Source organism: Syngnathoides biaculeatus, chromosome 22, assembly GCF_019802595.1.
Source record: "Syngnathoides biaculeatus isolate LvHL_M chromosome 22, ASM1980259v1, whole genome shotgun sequence".
NCBI classification, from domain to species: domain Eukaryota; kingdom Metazoa; phylum Chordata; class Actinopteri; order Syngnathiformes; family Syngnathidae; genus Syngnathoides; species Syngnathoides biaculeatus.
In genome coordinates, this window is record NC_084661.1 from 3,667,501 (window position 1) to 3,684,507 (window position 17,007).

The 17,007-nt window shown below is 40.8% G+C and overlaps 1 protein-coding gene across 1 annotated transcript; it reads right to left on the reverse strand.

The window, feature by feature from the left end:
* Positions 1-2,526: 2,526 nt before the first annotated feature.
* Positions 2,527-16,999, reverse strand: nrbf2b (nuclear receptor binding factor 2b). The gene is made up of 4 exons (XM_061810243.1): positions 16,775-16,999; positions 12,462-12,546; positions 10,590-10,630; positions 2,527-4,459 (listed from the first exon to the last, which is right to left on the reverse strand). Exons 1-4 carry the CDS (start codon positions 16,865-16,867, stop codon positions 3,764-3,766), a joined length of 915 nt encoding a protein of 304 aa, XP_061666227.1. The 5' UTR covers positions 16,868-16,999; the 3' UTR covers positions 2,527-3,763.
* Between the last annotated feature and the right edge of the window lie 8 nt (positions 17,000-17,007).

The window sequence follows — 17,007 nt, forward strand, 5'->3', positions numbered from 1 at the left end:
AGGCTGAATACGGAGATGTTTTGTATCACACCGACGTAAGGTGGCTCAGTCGGGGGTCTGCGCTGCAGCGCTTCTTCTCTCTCAGGGAGGAAATTGGACAATTCTTGACTAAAAAGGGACAACCCATGCCACAATTAAATGATCCTGTTTGGCTGGCTGATTTGGGATTTTTAGTTGACATAACGCGACATCTGAATGCGCTGAACACAAGCCTTCAAGGGCAAAATGCAGTGGTAAGCCAACTGTATTCGCACATCAAAGCCTTTCGGACCAAGCTGCTACTTTTCCAAAGACACCTGTCACAGGCGCAGCCCAATACCGCACATTTCCCGTCGCTGCAGGAAATTGTGACCAGTTTCCCACAGATCAATATCAGTGCGCAAATGACAAAGTATGCAGCAGACATCTCATCTCTGGTTGAGGAGTTTCAGCAGCGCTTTCGGGACTTTGCAGCTATTGAAAAGGAGATCACGCTTTTTTCCTCTCCTTTCTCCGTGGACCCTGATGACGCTCCAGACCACCTGCAACTGGAGCTCATTGAGCTGCAGTGTGACGCCGAGCATCGCAGTCGGCACCAACAGCTCCCTCTTGTCAACTTCTACCGCCAGCTGGATGAAGGCAGGTTCCAAGCAATTCGGACATTTGCTAAGAAAATGCTGAGCTTGTTTGGCTCCACATACATGTGCGAGAAGACATTCTCCGTTATGAACATTAACAAGAGCCGCATGAGGACGAGACTGAGTGACTCTCACCTGCGTGACGTCTTGCGCATCAAAACCACTGCTCTTGAGCCAGACATGGACTACATACTGCAGTCAAGATCCCAGTATCACCCTTCACATTAGTGCAGGCAAGACCTTTGTTAAGTCCTCTGAGTTGAATAAATTCTTAAATCTCAGTTAATTAATTTTTTTGTGATGGTCAAAATCACAGTTTGAATATGCAGTGATCATTGTTTTGTTTTCAGCACTTTTCCTACAGTGAGCATATAATAGTGAATAATATGTAATGTTTCACATGAACTTAGATATCCTTTATAGTTTTCTTAATTTTTTGTGGTTTGTGATTTCGGTAAAAACCTAAATGTAAAAAAAAATGTAAAAGTAAAAGTATGCCATTTGTAATTAAATTAAAAAAAATCCCAAAAAGTTAATTTGTATTTAATGTTAATGGTTCAAAGAATGTCAGGCTAAATAGTCGGCCCCCACACATTTTCACCTTACCAAATCTGGCCCTCTTTGCAAAAAGTTTGGACACCCCTGATCTTCCCTGTCCCTGCTGAAGAAAAGCAGCCCCAAACCATGAGGCTGCCACCACCATGTTTGACAGAGGGGATGGTGTATTCAGGATGATGAACTGTGTTGCTTTTACACCAAACATATCGTTTTGCATTGTGGCCAAAAAGTTTGATTTTAGTTTCCTCTGACTAGAGCACCTTTTTCCACATGTTTGGTGTGTCTCCCTGGTGGCTTGTGGCAAAATTTAAACGAGACTTTTTATGGTTATCTTTGAGAAATGGCTTTCTTCTTGCCACTGTTCCATAAAAGCCATATTTGTGCAATGTACGACTGATTGTTGTCCTACGGACAGACGCTCATACCTCAGCTGTAGATCTCTGCAGTTCATCCAGAGTGATCATGGACCTCTTGGCTGCATCTCTGATCAGTCTTCTCCTTGTTCGAGGTGAATGCTTAGATGGACGGCCGGGTCTTGGTAGATATGCAGTGGTCTGATACTCCTTCCATTTCATTATGATTGCTTGCACAGTTATCCTTGAGATGTTTAAAGCTTGGGAAATCTTTTTGTATCCAAATCCAGCTTTAAACTTCTCCACAACAGTATCTCGGACCTGCCTGGTGTCTTTGGTCTTCATGATGCTCTCTGCACTTTAAACAGAACCCTGAGACTATCACAGAGTAGGTGCATTTATACGGAGACTTGATACACACAGGTGGATTCTATTCATCATCATAAGTCAACACTGGATCCTTCAGAGATCCTCACTGAATGTCTGGAGTGAGTTTGCTGCACTGAAAGTAAAGGGGCCGAATAATAATGCACGCCCCACTGTCCAGTTTCTTATTTGTTAAAAAAGTATAAAAAAATCCAATAAATTTAGTTCTACTTCACGATTATGTCCCATTCGTTGTTGAGTCTTGACAAAAAAATAAAAACTTTATATCTTTATGTTTGAAGCCTGAAATGTGGCAAAAAGATGAAAAAGTTCAAGGGGGCCGAATACTTTCACAAGGCACTGTATGTAGTTACAAACAACCATAAGCGCTATCATTAGCTTGCTAGTGTACAAACGTTTTGATAACTGGCGAGCCATATTGCATTAAAAGTATATGAACATACCTCAAGCAAGCTGAACATGAAGTCCTTTCCTGTCCCGAGCACTGGTAACCACCAACACGTCCCCGCCCCTTCCATTATTATAATACAGTTGGCGCGATTCCCACGTTAATGAGTGTAGTCATGTTGCATTTGAGTTTACAAGATAAGGCTCAATGATAAAAAACGGGATGCAGTCGGAAAACAGCATTTTATTGCCGTAGTCTTACAGTGAAGCTCGTGAATTAGCAAATTTTGTTTTGTAGTTTGAGCTGCGTATTACGTGCTGTCTCTCAGCCACCTCGTCTCTCCCATTGCGCCATTTAAAAAAAAAAAAAATTCTTGGCCGTCAAATATTTTCAGTACTAAATAGAAAGACATGAACAAAAACAGCTACTTTATAAAAACAAACTAAGATTTAGACATAGTGTTTATGACGGCAACCCGGAATAAATGTCTCTCGGAGCTGATGAATGACATCATTGATTGGATTGGGGAATTATGACATCAAAACCGATCAGCAAGACAATGCCAATTATCGGCCAATCTGATCATGCCGATCAAATAGGCATTAGGTCTAATGTTTAGTCATCAGTTTTCGACCTCAAGCTGAACCACACTCTTGGCAGCTGGATAACAATCAAAAATGCAAGCAACTCAAACTTCTGAATAGGTCGGAAAGACAAAATGAAAGTTTTGGAGAGGCCTTGTCAAAGTCTTGAATCTGATTGAAATGAAGTGGCATGACATTAAAAAAAAAGGCCGTTCATGTTAAAAAAAAAAGTTCTGGATGAAAGAGTGGGCCAGAAATGTGAAAGATTCAATGGCAGTCATAGAAAATGCTTGATTTCAGTTGTTGCTGCTGAGGATGGCCCAACCAGTTATTAGGTTTAGAAAACCACTACTTTTTCCATTCAGGCCCAGGTAACTTTGAATATGAATGAAATCACCATTTAAAAACATTTTAAGTTCACTTGGGTTATACTTGTCTTTGATCTGAAATATAAAAACAAGACTTTCAGAAAAGGGTCAATACTTTTTCACGGCACATGTAACAGTGAACTAATAGCAGTAAATTCACTGGCCGTTTTAGCTAGTGTACCATGAGTGGAATTTCAAAAAGGTACTTAATCTTCACAACAATTGTTGTCAGGGGTCGACTACACATCATTCTTAAATGTGCGACCACTCTGATATTAAAACAAAGAAGTTGAGAAAAATTCTTAGGTTGATAGGGCTTGTGATGAGTCAATTAAATTAGTTGTACTTTTTTTGTCTGACCATACCTGTGAAGCTGAACCAGAGCTGGCTCTGGTGTCATTCCAAGTATTTGTGTGCCACATTTTTTGGGATCCAAACCAAATAGAAGGAAATCAGTTTGAACCCTGAAGTCTATGTATGGAATAAAAAGGCAACCCAAAAGTGTTTATCACAGTTTGTCTTTGTCCAGCAGCTCCTGTAGTTGATTTTGGAGGTCCTCTGAAAGCTCCAGAGGAGGCAGGTCATCCAAACATAGATCTTCCTGAGCAGGCATCTCCAGTGGGGGAAGCTGAGGAATTGCTATCTCCTTCCCTTTCCCTGTGCTTTTTCTCTCCTGGTTGCTCACAGTCGCAATGGTGCCTCCAGCCTGAGGGAGCACCCAGAGCTCAGAGCGCTCCACAACATCAGTGACCTCAGCTCGCAGTTGGGTGTTTTCGAATTGTAGCCTCTCATTCTCAGAGGTGAGCCGCTGGTTCTCATCCATCAGATGGTTAAGTAGGCGCCTTAAGTCTTCAATTGTGGTCTGTTGTTCTTCCAGGCGAGTTTTGTCATCTTTGGTGGTCTTAGAGCCAGAACAAGACGTCATGGTTTGGAGAGTTCCGAATTGCCGAGTTTGAAGCTGGTAGAGTAGAGTGTCATACTCTCTCTCCATACCTCCTGCACACACAACAGCTAAGGGGGTGGGTGGGATTTGGGTCTGGTCTGCTAATTGGGATGGCATGAGGAGGGTATGGCTTTTACAAGGTGGTACTGAGCCCGGGCGGGTTTTTGTAGCCTCCCGACGGGCTTCCCTCTTCCAGCGCTCTTGGATGAGATGCTGTTGTTTAATATGCCTCTCCCTCTGCAACTCCATGGACACATGAGCCTGCAACCTCACAAATTCAACAGTATAGTCAATAGTAGTTTAAGTAAGAAAAGTCAAACATTGAAGCAATATGAAGCACATTTAATGCAATCCAAAACGTGACCAAAATCATCTTTTTCTTTCTGCTTGTCCCGTTAAGGGTCGCCACAGCATGTCATCTTTTTCCATCGATGGCTATCTTATGCATCTTCCTCTCTAACACAAATGGCCCTCATGTCTTCCCTCACAAATTCCATCAACTTTCTCTTTGGTCTTTTGCCTAGCAGCTGCATCCCCATTACTCTACCACCAAAAAACTCACTCTCTCCTCTGGATGTGTCCAAACCATCAAAGTCTGCTCTCTCTGTCTACAAAACTTTTAACTTTGACTGTCCATCTAATGAGCTCATTTATAATCCTATACAACCTGGTCACTCCTACAGAGAACCTCAACATCTTCATTTCTGCCACCTCCTCCTTTATTCCTCTGTAGTTCCCACAGCTCTGCCATCGCCTTCGGGCATCATCTCACCCACTAATATTCTGTTGAATAAGTTGGTCAAAAACTCCACAGCCACCTGTCTAAATTGCTTCCATACCTTCGCAGGCATGTCTTCAGGACCAACTGCCTTTCCATTTTTTATCCTCATTAGTGCCTCTCTAACGTCCCGCTTACTAATCATTCCCACCTCCTGGTCCACCACACTCTTCTCTCTCATTTTCTTCATTCATGAACATCTCAAAGTATTATTTCCATCTATTTATCACACTACTGGCACCAGTCATCACATTTCCATCTCTATCCTAAAATCACCCTAACCTGCTGCACATCATTCCCATCTTTACCCCTCTGTCTGGCCAGCACGTAGAGATCCTTTTGTCCTTCTTTAGTGTCCAACCTGGTGTATATGTCACATGTCCCGTTTAGCCTACATCACCTCTACCTTTGCTCTATGTGACATCTCAATATATAATTTTCATTTCTCCTAAGTCCTCTGTGTCACACTTCTTTGCAAACCTTTCCTTGTGTGATGACTTCCTGTAGCTTGGTGTTCCACTACCAAGTCCCCTTCTCCCTTATCCTACTACAATATACACCAAGTACTCTGCAGCCTGTCTCTCTAATCATCTTTGCTGTAGTAGTCCAGTTTTCTGGGAGCTCCTCAAGTCCACCAAGAGCCTGTCTCACCTCTTTCCGAAAGGCTGCACAACACTTTTCTTTTCTCAGCTTCCACTACATGGTTCTCTGCTCTACCTTTGTCTTCTTAATCTTCCTCCCCACCACCAGTCATCCAACACCACACCATCCTCTGCTGTCTTGCTACACTCCCCACCTACCACACTACCTTACAGTCACTAACCACCTTTACATTGTCTGAACAAAATGTAATACATTTGTGTGCTTCTACTTCCGCTCTTGTAGGTCACACTATGTTCCTGCCTCTTCTGGGAAAAAGTGTTCACTACTATCATTTCCATCACTTTTGCAAAGTCTACCCCCATTTTTCCCTCAAAGTACCTTTCTTGAATGCCGTACTTACCCATAACTTTCTTTCACCAACACGTCTATTACAATCTGCACCAATCAACCACTATCTGTTTTTGGGATGCACAGAACTAGTTCGAGTTCCTTACATAATTTCTTTTTCACCTCTAGGCCATAAGCATGCTACCCTGAGAATGGACGATCTCGTCATATCTTGGAAACTAAGCGGGTTTGTGCCTGGTTAGTACTTGGATAGGAGACCGCCTGGGAATACCAGGTGCTGTAAGCTTCTCTCCCCGGCTAAATGCAGAGGGGTTGAATCAGGACGGGCATCCGGCGTAAAACTGTGCCAAACAAATATGCGTTCATCTCAATTGACATGCTGTGGCGACCTCAAATGGGACAAGCCGAAAGGAAAAGAAGTATAATATATCACATAACATTAGTAACAGAACATTGGGAGCATCACCCGCCTCCTTTTAGAAAACTCGCCACCCTGGTGAGCAACTGATTATTTGCTGCAAATCAGCTCGCACTAACTTCACAATAGTTTTGAAAAAGTCTGATGGCATTGAGTCGAGACACCCCTTTGATGGTTTCAGAGGATGTCTTGCAATAATGCAAATCAAAATAAAAAGTAGTATGACAAAAAATAGAGTAAAAAGTACAGTGAAGTTATTACTTATTATTAGTATTGAGTAAATAGTGAGTACTTCAGATTTTTTACTTAACTACAGCATGAACATTAAAAAAAAACGAATAAAATGGGAATGTACAAAAACACGTTGTTCTGCATGTGTGTGTAAGCACAATCAGAACCGCATCAATATACTGCATGGTGTATTCTCAACTTTAGAGATGAAAGTGGACCTTTGTGAAAATTCCTGAAAATACAAATGTGAATTTTTTAAAAAAAGAATGGCTGTGGTGCATTCTGGCAATGTCTGTGAACAAAATTCAGACAAAAATTTAAAGTAAAATTTCTAAGTCCTGAACAAAAAAAAAAAAAAAAATTGGGTAGAAGTTCCCCAAGGGCCAAGACCAGATTTTTTTTGCCCCCCATTCCCCTATCACTGCATAGCACAAAATCACATTTGTCATTAAAATATGCCATCTTATCTCAAGACAAATGAATTAAGTAACTATTCAGTAAAAAGACATCTAAAATTCTCCTTTTACCCACATTATACATATAGTATAGATATAGAATTTACTTGAAAATATATCATAGAATTTCTACACTGTACAGCAAAACATGTCAACCCATTTGTGGGCAGTGTCCCGTTTTTGGGACATCATGATTTTCACGCATTATATCTTTCAGAATATCAAAATATTTAAGTGTTTTAATCTGAAGCCAAAAAATTGTATCAGGAGAGGATAACTCTTCAGTCAAAGTTAGCACGGAGTTATTTCCCTTTCTTTCCTGACCCAACATGGCTGCCTCAAGTACACGTGGAAGGTTTTCCAAGAGAAGAAAGAAAGGTCAGTATGCAACAAAGATTGTCTTCAAAATGCTAATCCATCAGTACTATTAATGTGTAAGTTTTGTTCTAGAATAAGAATTAATTAATAACCATATGTCTTGTATGTACCACTTCACAGAACTAATAACATACCGTCCCAGTTTTGGGATACTGCCCACGAGAGGGTACATCTTTTTTGCCCTTTGTTTTATGCGTTAAATGAAAAAGAAGTGTTATTTCCTTGATTGAGGCCTGTTAGGAGACTTCTATCTCAATAACACAAAAAATTGCCCACCTGCGCATGAATGGGTTAAAGAAGTTGATCTGTGCTGATACACTCGACCACATTGCTCACTATCTTAGATATAGCTCTAGTAATACTAATAATGTAATCAGCTCCCTTTAATATTTTGATATATATACTGTATATACACAGTCACTCACATTTAAAAAATGTATGGGTGCATGATTTTGACGTTTCCAGCTTTTTGTAACTCCCGCCATGAAAATCCTTTCAGGGATTTGTTTTCGAGAAGAAGCAGGAAGTGACGTAAAGGACAGCGGCACCCCCTCATGGACTTGTTTCCATTAGTTTTACCTCCGGGAAGGTAGCTCGTTGTTCCTTCGTGTTAGCCAAAATGCCGGCTCATTGCATTGCTGGACATTGCTTGAACAGTCGAGAGAATGGAATTACCCTTCATAAGTTTGAAAGAGACCCTGTTCGTTGTGAAAAATGGATTGCACGGGTCCAGAGGACGAGAGCTTCGTGAGTTCCAAGAAACAGGTAGATGTGTATTCAGCTCCAAAAAAAAAACAAAATTGTTTGGGGCAGACCACGTAATCGGTCTCTCTCATAACGTAACAAAAGATCCGCGTATGAAATGTGTCGATGTGCGCGTCGCCCAGCCAACAATGTCTGGATAGTGTTCATTGCGTACTACGGCGACTTTGAACATACCCCTAAAAGCAACATAACTCTGCTCCACCTTCTCCTTATATGCCACCACAGGCACTGAAACTCACCCACACCGGCTGAGGCGCCGCGTTCGGCGGTCACAGCTTCTGCGAAGGCTGCGCATCGGGCTTTGCGACGGGGGAGGTTCTGAAGAACCCAGCCAAGAATGCGTTACTCAGTCGCGTGCGCTCAGAAAGCGCCCCGGATCGACTGCGAGCACCCCCCGAAAGCAGCACCGCTCGGCTCTGTCATAAGCCACACCGGCCAGCTGCGATGAGCCACGATGGCTCATCTCCGCCGCGGGAGTGGATCGGATAGGATACGGTTTGGCCGTGATTGGATATCCTCTGAATATGGATTGAAACAATAGTATAATATTGCCCTAAGGGCTCGAAACAACAGTGTAATATTGCCCCGGTAACTTCACTCGGTTGACTTGTTTAGTTAACGTTTATGAAATAAACACATAAATTAATGTCAAGACATCTCAAAATAAGCAACGTCTTGAGAGAATGCGAGGGGAAGGGCGTTACTGTCACTAGTGTTAGTGCCTCAACATGGCTACACTTGTGAAAGCGAAACAACGAACTCAAACGCAAGTTTGTTCAATTTTGTCAACTAATATCCGCAGCAATTTTCATGAAAATTAAAAAATCCGGAGGACTTTCATCACTGTAACTTATAAGTGTGATGAAATATCCACATTTGGGCTAACAGTCGCAGACAAATACTGCAATACATGAAAGTTGTTGTATTTGTTCATCTAAATGTACAGTAGTGTTCAAAATAATAGCTGTCTAATGTGACTAATCAGATTGATCCACGTTTGTCTATTTTTTATAGCTACATGTTGCGGGTGTGATTAGGGATGGAATGTCAAGACCTTAAAAGAACTTACTGAGTTGTTATACCCGAGTATGTAGTACCATAATTATAATTATAAAAGGCTAAACAAGAGGCATATGTCATGTACACCAGGTTGGATACGAAAGAAGGAGAAAAGGATCTCCACAGGTTGGCCAGACAGAGGGATAGAGATGGGAAGGATGTGCAGCAAGTAAAGGTGATTAAGGATAGGGATGGAAATATGTTGACTAGTGCCAGTAGTGTGCTAAGTAGATGGAAAGAATACTTTGAGAAGTTACTGAATGAAGAGGATGGGAGAGAAGGCAGAGTTGAACAGGCAAGCGTGAATGACCAGGAAGTGGCAATGACTAGTAAGGAGGAAGTTAGAAAGGCACTGAACAGGATGAAAAATGGAAAGAAAGTTGGTCCGGATGACACAGGTGCACGCATGCTTCGCCACGAATATCATAAATAGAAGGCCGGCTTGCTAGAACGCGCCTTTATGTGCGTGCGCTAGACGTATTGACCACGCCTGAATCAAGCAACAAGTTGGATGAGTCTGACGTCCTTTTTTTTTGAGGGGGGGCACGCCATCACATGATCAACAAAAACTGCCTCACGATCGACGCATTAAGCACCCCTGGTGTAACTGAATTTCTTTTGACATGGCTCATTATATTGATGACTTTTGACGTAAATGCGCTCGACGTACGCGAAGTAGTTCGGAACGTGCTTTTGGCATCACTTCCAAACATGCTCAGCATGGTTAACTTGCATTGATTGTTTAGGATCAGGCTTATTTTGTCACCAACGTTTATGAAATAAACATAAATTAATGTCAAGACTCCTCAAAATAAGCGACATCTTTCAATATCCATTTTTTTCTACTTGGAACAAATTTTACGCGCGTGATTTTTTGTGCTCGACTGCAGATTTGCAAGTGCGATGGCCCATGTCAAATGTGAGTGACTGGTACATTTACGAAAAATAACAAGTCTAAAACGCACCACTGGTTAGCACACCTGCCCTCAGTTCTGAGGACCGGGCTTCAAATCCAGCTGTGCTTGTGAGGAGTTTGCATGTTCTACCCATGCTTTCATCCCACATGCTCAAAAAATATGTGGTCGGTTAACTGTGGAGTCTAAATGGTCCCTACGTGTGAATGTGAGTGCAAATGGTTGTTTAGATGTCCTCTACGACTAGATAGTGACAAGTTCAGGGTGTATGCCACCTCTCGCCTGGAAATAGCTGCGATAGGTTGAGCATACACCGCAGTCCTAGTGAGGATAAGCAGTACAGAAAATGAATTCATGAATAACCCAAAAAGGTAGGTGACTGTTGTTATATGAACCAAATGTTAAATGAACCAAACTCAAGAATAAACCACAAAAGGCTCACCTGTTTACAGTCTGTTGTCTTCTTCGCTTCTGTCAGAAGTTCTGTAACAAAGACCATGTTCTGAACGCACTTTCGTTAATGAGTTTATTAAAAATGAAACGATTTTACAATTTTCATCAGTTCTGCTATCAATGTGTACTTTTTCTAAGGTGAACCTCCCTTCTATCCTATAAAAATCCATGAAGATTAACTGATAACAAAAATGAATCAAAAGTAAAAATACAGTTTTTGTTGTTCTTATTCTACCACATGTTCCAAATAATTACAGTATGCATGAGTGCACATATTTGAGTTTTCGTATACCGGTATGTTGTTTCTCCTGTCTGTTTCAGTTATTTATATAAGTCTCAATCAGAATTTAAAATTAGTTTTCCAAATGAGCCTGAAAAGCAGAACTCATGGGAACTGAAGTTGTGCCTAAATTTTCTAAATGTGTTCTATTAACGTAATTTTGAGGTTTTTTGACTGAAACATTTTTTTTAGAGAAAAGATCTCAGACATGTATAGGAATAGTCCGCTGAACAATGAAAGTCTTAATCCGACAGGAAGTGACGTCTCATGTGCGCCTCCTCTGCGCAAACACAATCACCGACAGCACTGATTTCTCAGATTTATCCTCATCTGGTGAAGAAATAGCAGCATTGGTTGATCGGAAAGACGGAGGAATATGTCCATACAGATTTGAACCTGTGACTCTAAATACTGGTGAATATTTGGATGGATTTTCGGACCGGAATGACGCAGAGTCTGACTCGCTAACTAACCACAGGTGCAGAACGGTTGAACGTCGATTGTATGGAACAATAATTATGGAAGCTTTTGACAAAGGTTGCTCAAGGAAAAATATGAGTACCACCAAAGTTTTCAACAAGAATGGACAGCCTTTGTGGAGATGGATGGTTCTGCTGTGTTTAAATTCACAGATGAGGAGTATCCCAAAGCATTCGTTCTCAAAGTTGCCAATCAACATTTTGCCAAATTCGCAAAAAGACAAGATAATCAAACAAATAATTGTCAGCAAGAATGGAAGTCCCAACGCCTGCATGACGTATGAAAGCCCAAGAAGTCGCATTAATGGTAAGATGTACTTTTGTCATCATTGGTTAGCAACATCATAATGTTATTTGAAAGAATTTAGAGACTTATTTCACTCTTAAAGTGTTGGTCTTGAGTAAATGCGCAAATACACTTGTACATATGTCGTACGGGTCAGTGCGACCTAACTTCGCAAGTCACTGGGTCCATAAAATGTTTCTTTTTTTACTGGGCAGAATATGCCATCGAGCCTTCCTCGGATTATTTCTATCCGAATTATGGCAGAATTTCACGATACAGTAGGCTATTTTCACGTGTCCGATGGTGGTGGTACTGCATGTGATTATACTACAAATCGACCATGATTTCTTTGGATACTCACAGGAGACGTCACATCCGCGCAAGTATGTCATGTGGCTCGCCAAAATGGCGGCGCTCATGAAAATTTGTAATTGCCGATCAAAACAAAATTAAATGACATCGGATTAACCTCAAATATTCAAGGTACAGTACACATGATTATTATTCATCGGACTTTTCCTTTAAGATCTTTACAGAGTATTGGGGTCCAATAAATTCTCAAGGATGGTGGACTATTTTGGTCATGATGGTATTTTTGTTGAAGAGAATCTTGGTTGTCACGGAAGGTAAGACAATTGATAATCTAAAAATATTGTTCACTGTAAATTACTTTATTTATGAAAAGGGAACAAAAACTGCTTTTAAAAAATAAAAATCAACTAAATGAACTAAAAACACAGAGTAACAGTCTTTGAAAACTATACAGTAAGGTTTGAAGTGTCGCTGACAGATGTGCTTGACATACAGACAGCCTACCTGCTGCTTTGCCATGGCATGAAATTGCCTCTTCATATTTTCCAGCAGCAAGCAACCGATCAGCCTTCCTGCATTGCTGATGAGCCTGAGGAAGCATGTACACACACACACACACACACACACACACAACACACACACACACACACACACACACACACACAACACACACACACACACACACACACACACACACACACAAAGTTGAGAACTGGGGAAGCTTGCTAAAGAATAGTTCCATCCATCCATTTTCTTATCCGCTTATCCTCACAAGGGTCACGGGACTGCTGGAGCCTGTCCCAGCTGTCATTGAGAAAGGGGCAGGGTACACCCTGAACTGGTGCCAGCCAATCACAGGACACATTGAGACACACAAATGTCACACTCACAGTCAAACCTATGGGAAATTTAGTGTCTAATTAATGTTGCATGTTTTTGGGAGGTGAGAGGAAACCGGAGTCCCCAGACAAAAACCCACGCAGGGAGAACATGCAAACTCCACACAGTGAGTGTCGAGATTGAACCCGGGTCCTCAGAACTGCGAGGCCAACGCTTTCCAGCTGTACCACCGTGCTACTTAAAAAAATAGAAACAAAATGGAAAAAAAAAGCTACAAACCAGATTTAAAGTTGTACTGTACTATATATATATATATATATATATATATATATATATATATATATATATATATATATTTCACAACAGTGCTCAGAAAGATTATATTCCCCTTCCTAGATTATTTTTCACATAGTTTCCACACTTTCATGTTTAAGATCATCAAACAAATGTAAATAAGGGACAAAGATAGCCCAAGTAAACATGAAATGCTGTTTTAATAGTGATTTTATTTATTAAGGAAAACTATAAAAGGCTACCTAGTGGTACTGCAAAAATAAAGTACTTCCTAATTTCCTATTTACAACATAGTACAACTAACTTTTTTTGGTTTGTTTTTCATTCATTTGTCACTGTTCGAAGCAATTTTCTCACTATAAAAGCTCTTAAAATAGACTGTACTGTTAACATTTCTTGAATCCTTTTAAATCAAAATAAAAACCTTAAAATAAAATTTCAGGTGGGACTGATTAAGGTAGGGTTGGGTGATGTGACCTAAAATTAACATCACAATACAATTTGAATCAATTACATCACAATATAAATTAAAGTGACAAATTATAATGCAATAATTTCTGAATAGTTTTGAAATAATTTTAGCAAAGTTAAATTGATTACAATACATGACAATAAAATAAAGAATTTTAAATCCTTGTGCAGACCTAAAAAAAATGTCTGCACTCAGTAGTGGCAACAAACACAATTAATATTTGGCCTTATACACTCCCTGGTTTAACGGTGGAGGAAATGTGTGGCCTTACAGTTCTGAGGACCAGGGTTCAACCCCGCCACTCCCTGTTTGGAGTTTGCATGTTCTCCCTGTGCCCGCGTGGGTTTTCTCCGGACAATCCGATTTCCTCCCATATCTCAAAAACATCCAACATTAATTGGACACTCTAAATTGCCCCTAGATGTGATTGTGAGTGCGACTGTTGTATGGATCTATGTGCCCTGCGATTGGCTGGCAACCAGTTCAAAGTGTACCCTGCCTCCTGCCTGAGAAAGACGGGATAGGCTCCAGCAGTCCCGTGACCCTTGCGAAGATAAACGGCTAAAAAAAAAAAATGGATGGATGGATACACTTCCCTTCTTCGCTGATGTGTCTGATAATATACTGATCCATTACTTGTTTCTGGATTTTCTGCTCTATTATTTTCTCTGACGAGATGAGCTGCTAATTTGATCTCCATAGGTGGTCCGTGGTTACTCTCCACTGCACAATTCTATCTCAGAACTGTGCAAACTGAAGAATTATTATGGTGTTTTGGAGATTGATCTGTGCCCCAGCAGCTCGCCTCAAATTTCTTCAATGGTTTGCTGGACACATGAGAAAGTGTGTCCATACTCTTGTCTGCTACTGTTGGACAACCAAATATTAATTTGAATGACTGTATAGTCGGGCTTCATAATATTGGGAAGGAAAAAAGACGCAACTTTTCCTGCAATATTTTGTTGTAAAAGGATGACAGGGTGACTATTGTGGAAGTTAATTTTCTACAATGCAGAATCTCCATGTGTAAAGTTCACTTCATCGTTCAAAAAATGAATGACTTCAGTTTACAACACATACTTATTAGATATAAAAAATTAATTACATAGTGTGATTGTAAAGTAGAGGCACAGTGGATCAGCTGGAAAGCATTGGCCTCACAGTTCTGAGAACCCGAATTCAATCCCAGCCCTCCCTGTGTGGAGTTTGCATGTTCTCCCCGTGCCTGCGTGGGTTTTCTCCAGGCACTCCTACATTCCTCATTTCACATTGCTCCCACATTCCAAAAACATGCAACATTAATTGGACACTCTAAATTGCCCCGAGGTGTGATTGTGAGTGCGGCTGTTTGTCTCTAAGCACCCTGCGATTGGCTGGCAACCAATTCAGGGTGCACCCTGCCTCCTGCTGGTTGACAGCTGAGATAGACTCCAGGACTCCCGCGACTCTTGTAAGGATAAGCGGTTAAGAAAATGGATGGATGGATGATTGTACAGTTTTGATGAAAGCATTCTGATGATTCTTTTAAAATTATTTACTGTATTATAAAATAACACATTCATTCGCATACACGTGTCCCAAAATGCACCCTACCCACTCTTGCAGCTCCCGCGTGCCTCCCTCGTTTCAGTGAAACGCAAATAAGGAAATTCAGCAAGTCTATCCACCCATTTTCTACACCGCTTATCCTCACTCGGGTCAGTGCTGGAGCCTATCTCAGCTGTCGTTAGGCAGGAGGCGGGATACACCCTGAACTGGTCACCAGTCAATCACAGGACACAAAGAAACAGTTAAACTCATATACACGCCTATGGGCAATTTTGAGTTTTCAATTAACCTACCATCCATGTTTTTGGAAAAAGGGAGGAAACCAGAATTCCTGGAGAAAACCCAGGCAGGCACGGAGAGAAGATGTAAACAAACCTTTTGAACCCTCGTCCTCAGAACTATGAGGTAAATGTGTTACCAGTTGGCCGCCAAAATGCAGTAAGTGTATTCTTTGAATCTTTTGAGCATGTCCAAAAGATGTCACCCCTCAGGTCGCTTTTAATATTCTTGTTCAGTTATTCCCAACCAGTGTACCATGGCACATTAGTGTGTCGTGAGCGCTCTTCCGGTGTGTCGTAGTAAATTATCAAATTTAACTTAATTGGTCAAAACACTACAACAAGTTATGTATTTTTGTTCATCTAGCTAAGGTAGTTGCAAATAAAGACAGAGAGAACAAATACATGCAGTACTTGTATTTGTTGGTAGAAAGTGTATAATTGACGTGTATCGACTTATTGTGACATTTTTGTTTGTTGGTGTGCTGTGATATTTTTCAAATGTAAGATATGTGCCTTGGTGCAATAAAGGTTAGGAATCACTGCTCTAGTTGACTCATTTTATGTTACAGTCCACCAACATTCCAACAGACTCTGCGATGTGACTAATGTGAAATCGTAATTTGTGATTATGATGCTCCAGCAAAATATCATGCTGCCTTACACTACTGTATAGTATCGCATTGACAGTTATCGAGATGCGAATTGCATCTGCCTCAGTGATGCAGATGTGTATTCTTGTTTAACATAATTTAAGTTTAAAAAACATTGTTCTATCATTTCTAAATATATCTTTGTGAAACTATAGTGCCACACAGTGAAATATAAAATCAATATCTGGACATTTACAACAGTCATCACTTAAAAACGGTATATGTTGTATATGTTAAATAGTTTTATTACTCTGACACTTGGTTACTTTTCACTTTTAACAACCACAATGTACATTCAAGTGCAAAATACAGTCGACAATAGTCACAAAAGGCACTATGCTTTAAAATGTCTTAAAACGTTGTCACCTAAGACGCTCAAATAAGCATTCACAGTTCTTCAACGTGCCAAATCATAAACATGCCCAGAACAAAACATGTATGATGCAAATAATCATTATTTGCAGAATCACATTATTATTATTATGTGTTTTAGGACGACAAGCAAACTTTGTTGAATTAATTGCACCACCAATGTATGAAAGCGCAATTTATTCGCGTGTAATGCCAAGGTGTGTGAGGTATATAGAGCATGTGAACGTTCCCAGACAGCGACACAATAAAACAGAATAGACAAGTCAGCGGCGACTGTGTTGTGAGCGAAGCTAACGTACCTTAGCATCGCAAAGTACACTAACGCTAGCCTGTTATTGCAACATCACGACCCAAACTTACGAGATTAAGCGGACTGTCAACGACCTCCATGCAGCCAATACTTCGACGGTTTTCACTACGTGAATATCGTGTCCGTCCCTCATGGGTTGTCATTCGAAGTGAGCCACAAACGTGAATAAAACAACAACGGTGCTGGACAATTCATATCCGTGGCAAAGTCGCCTCCAGCGACAATGCTACGTTACAAGTCATTAAGTCGATTTAATACCGGAAGTGCACATTGTTTCCTTATT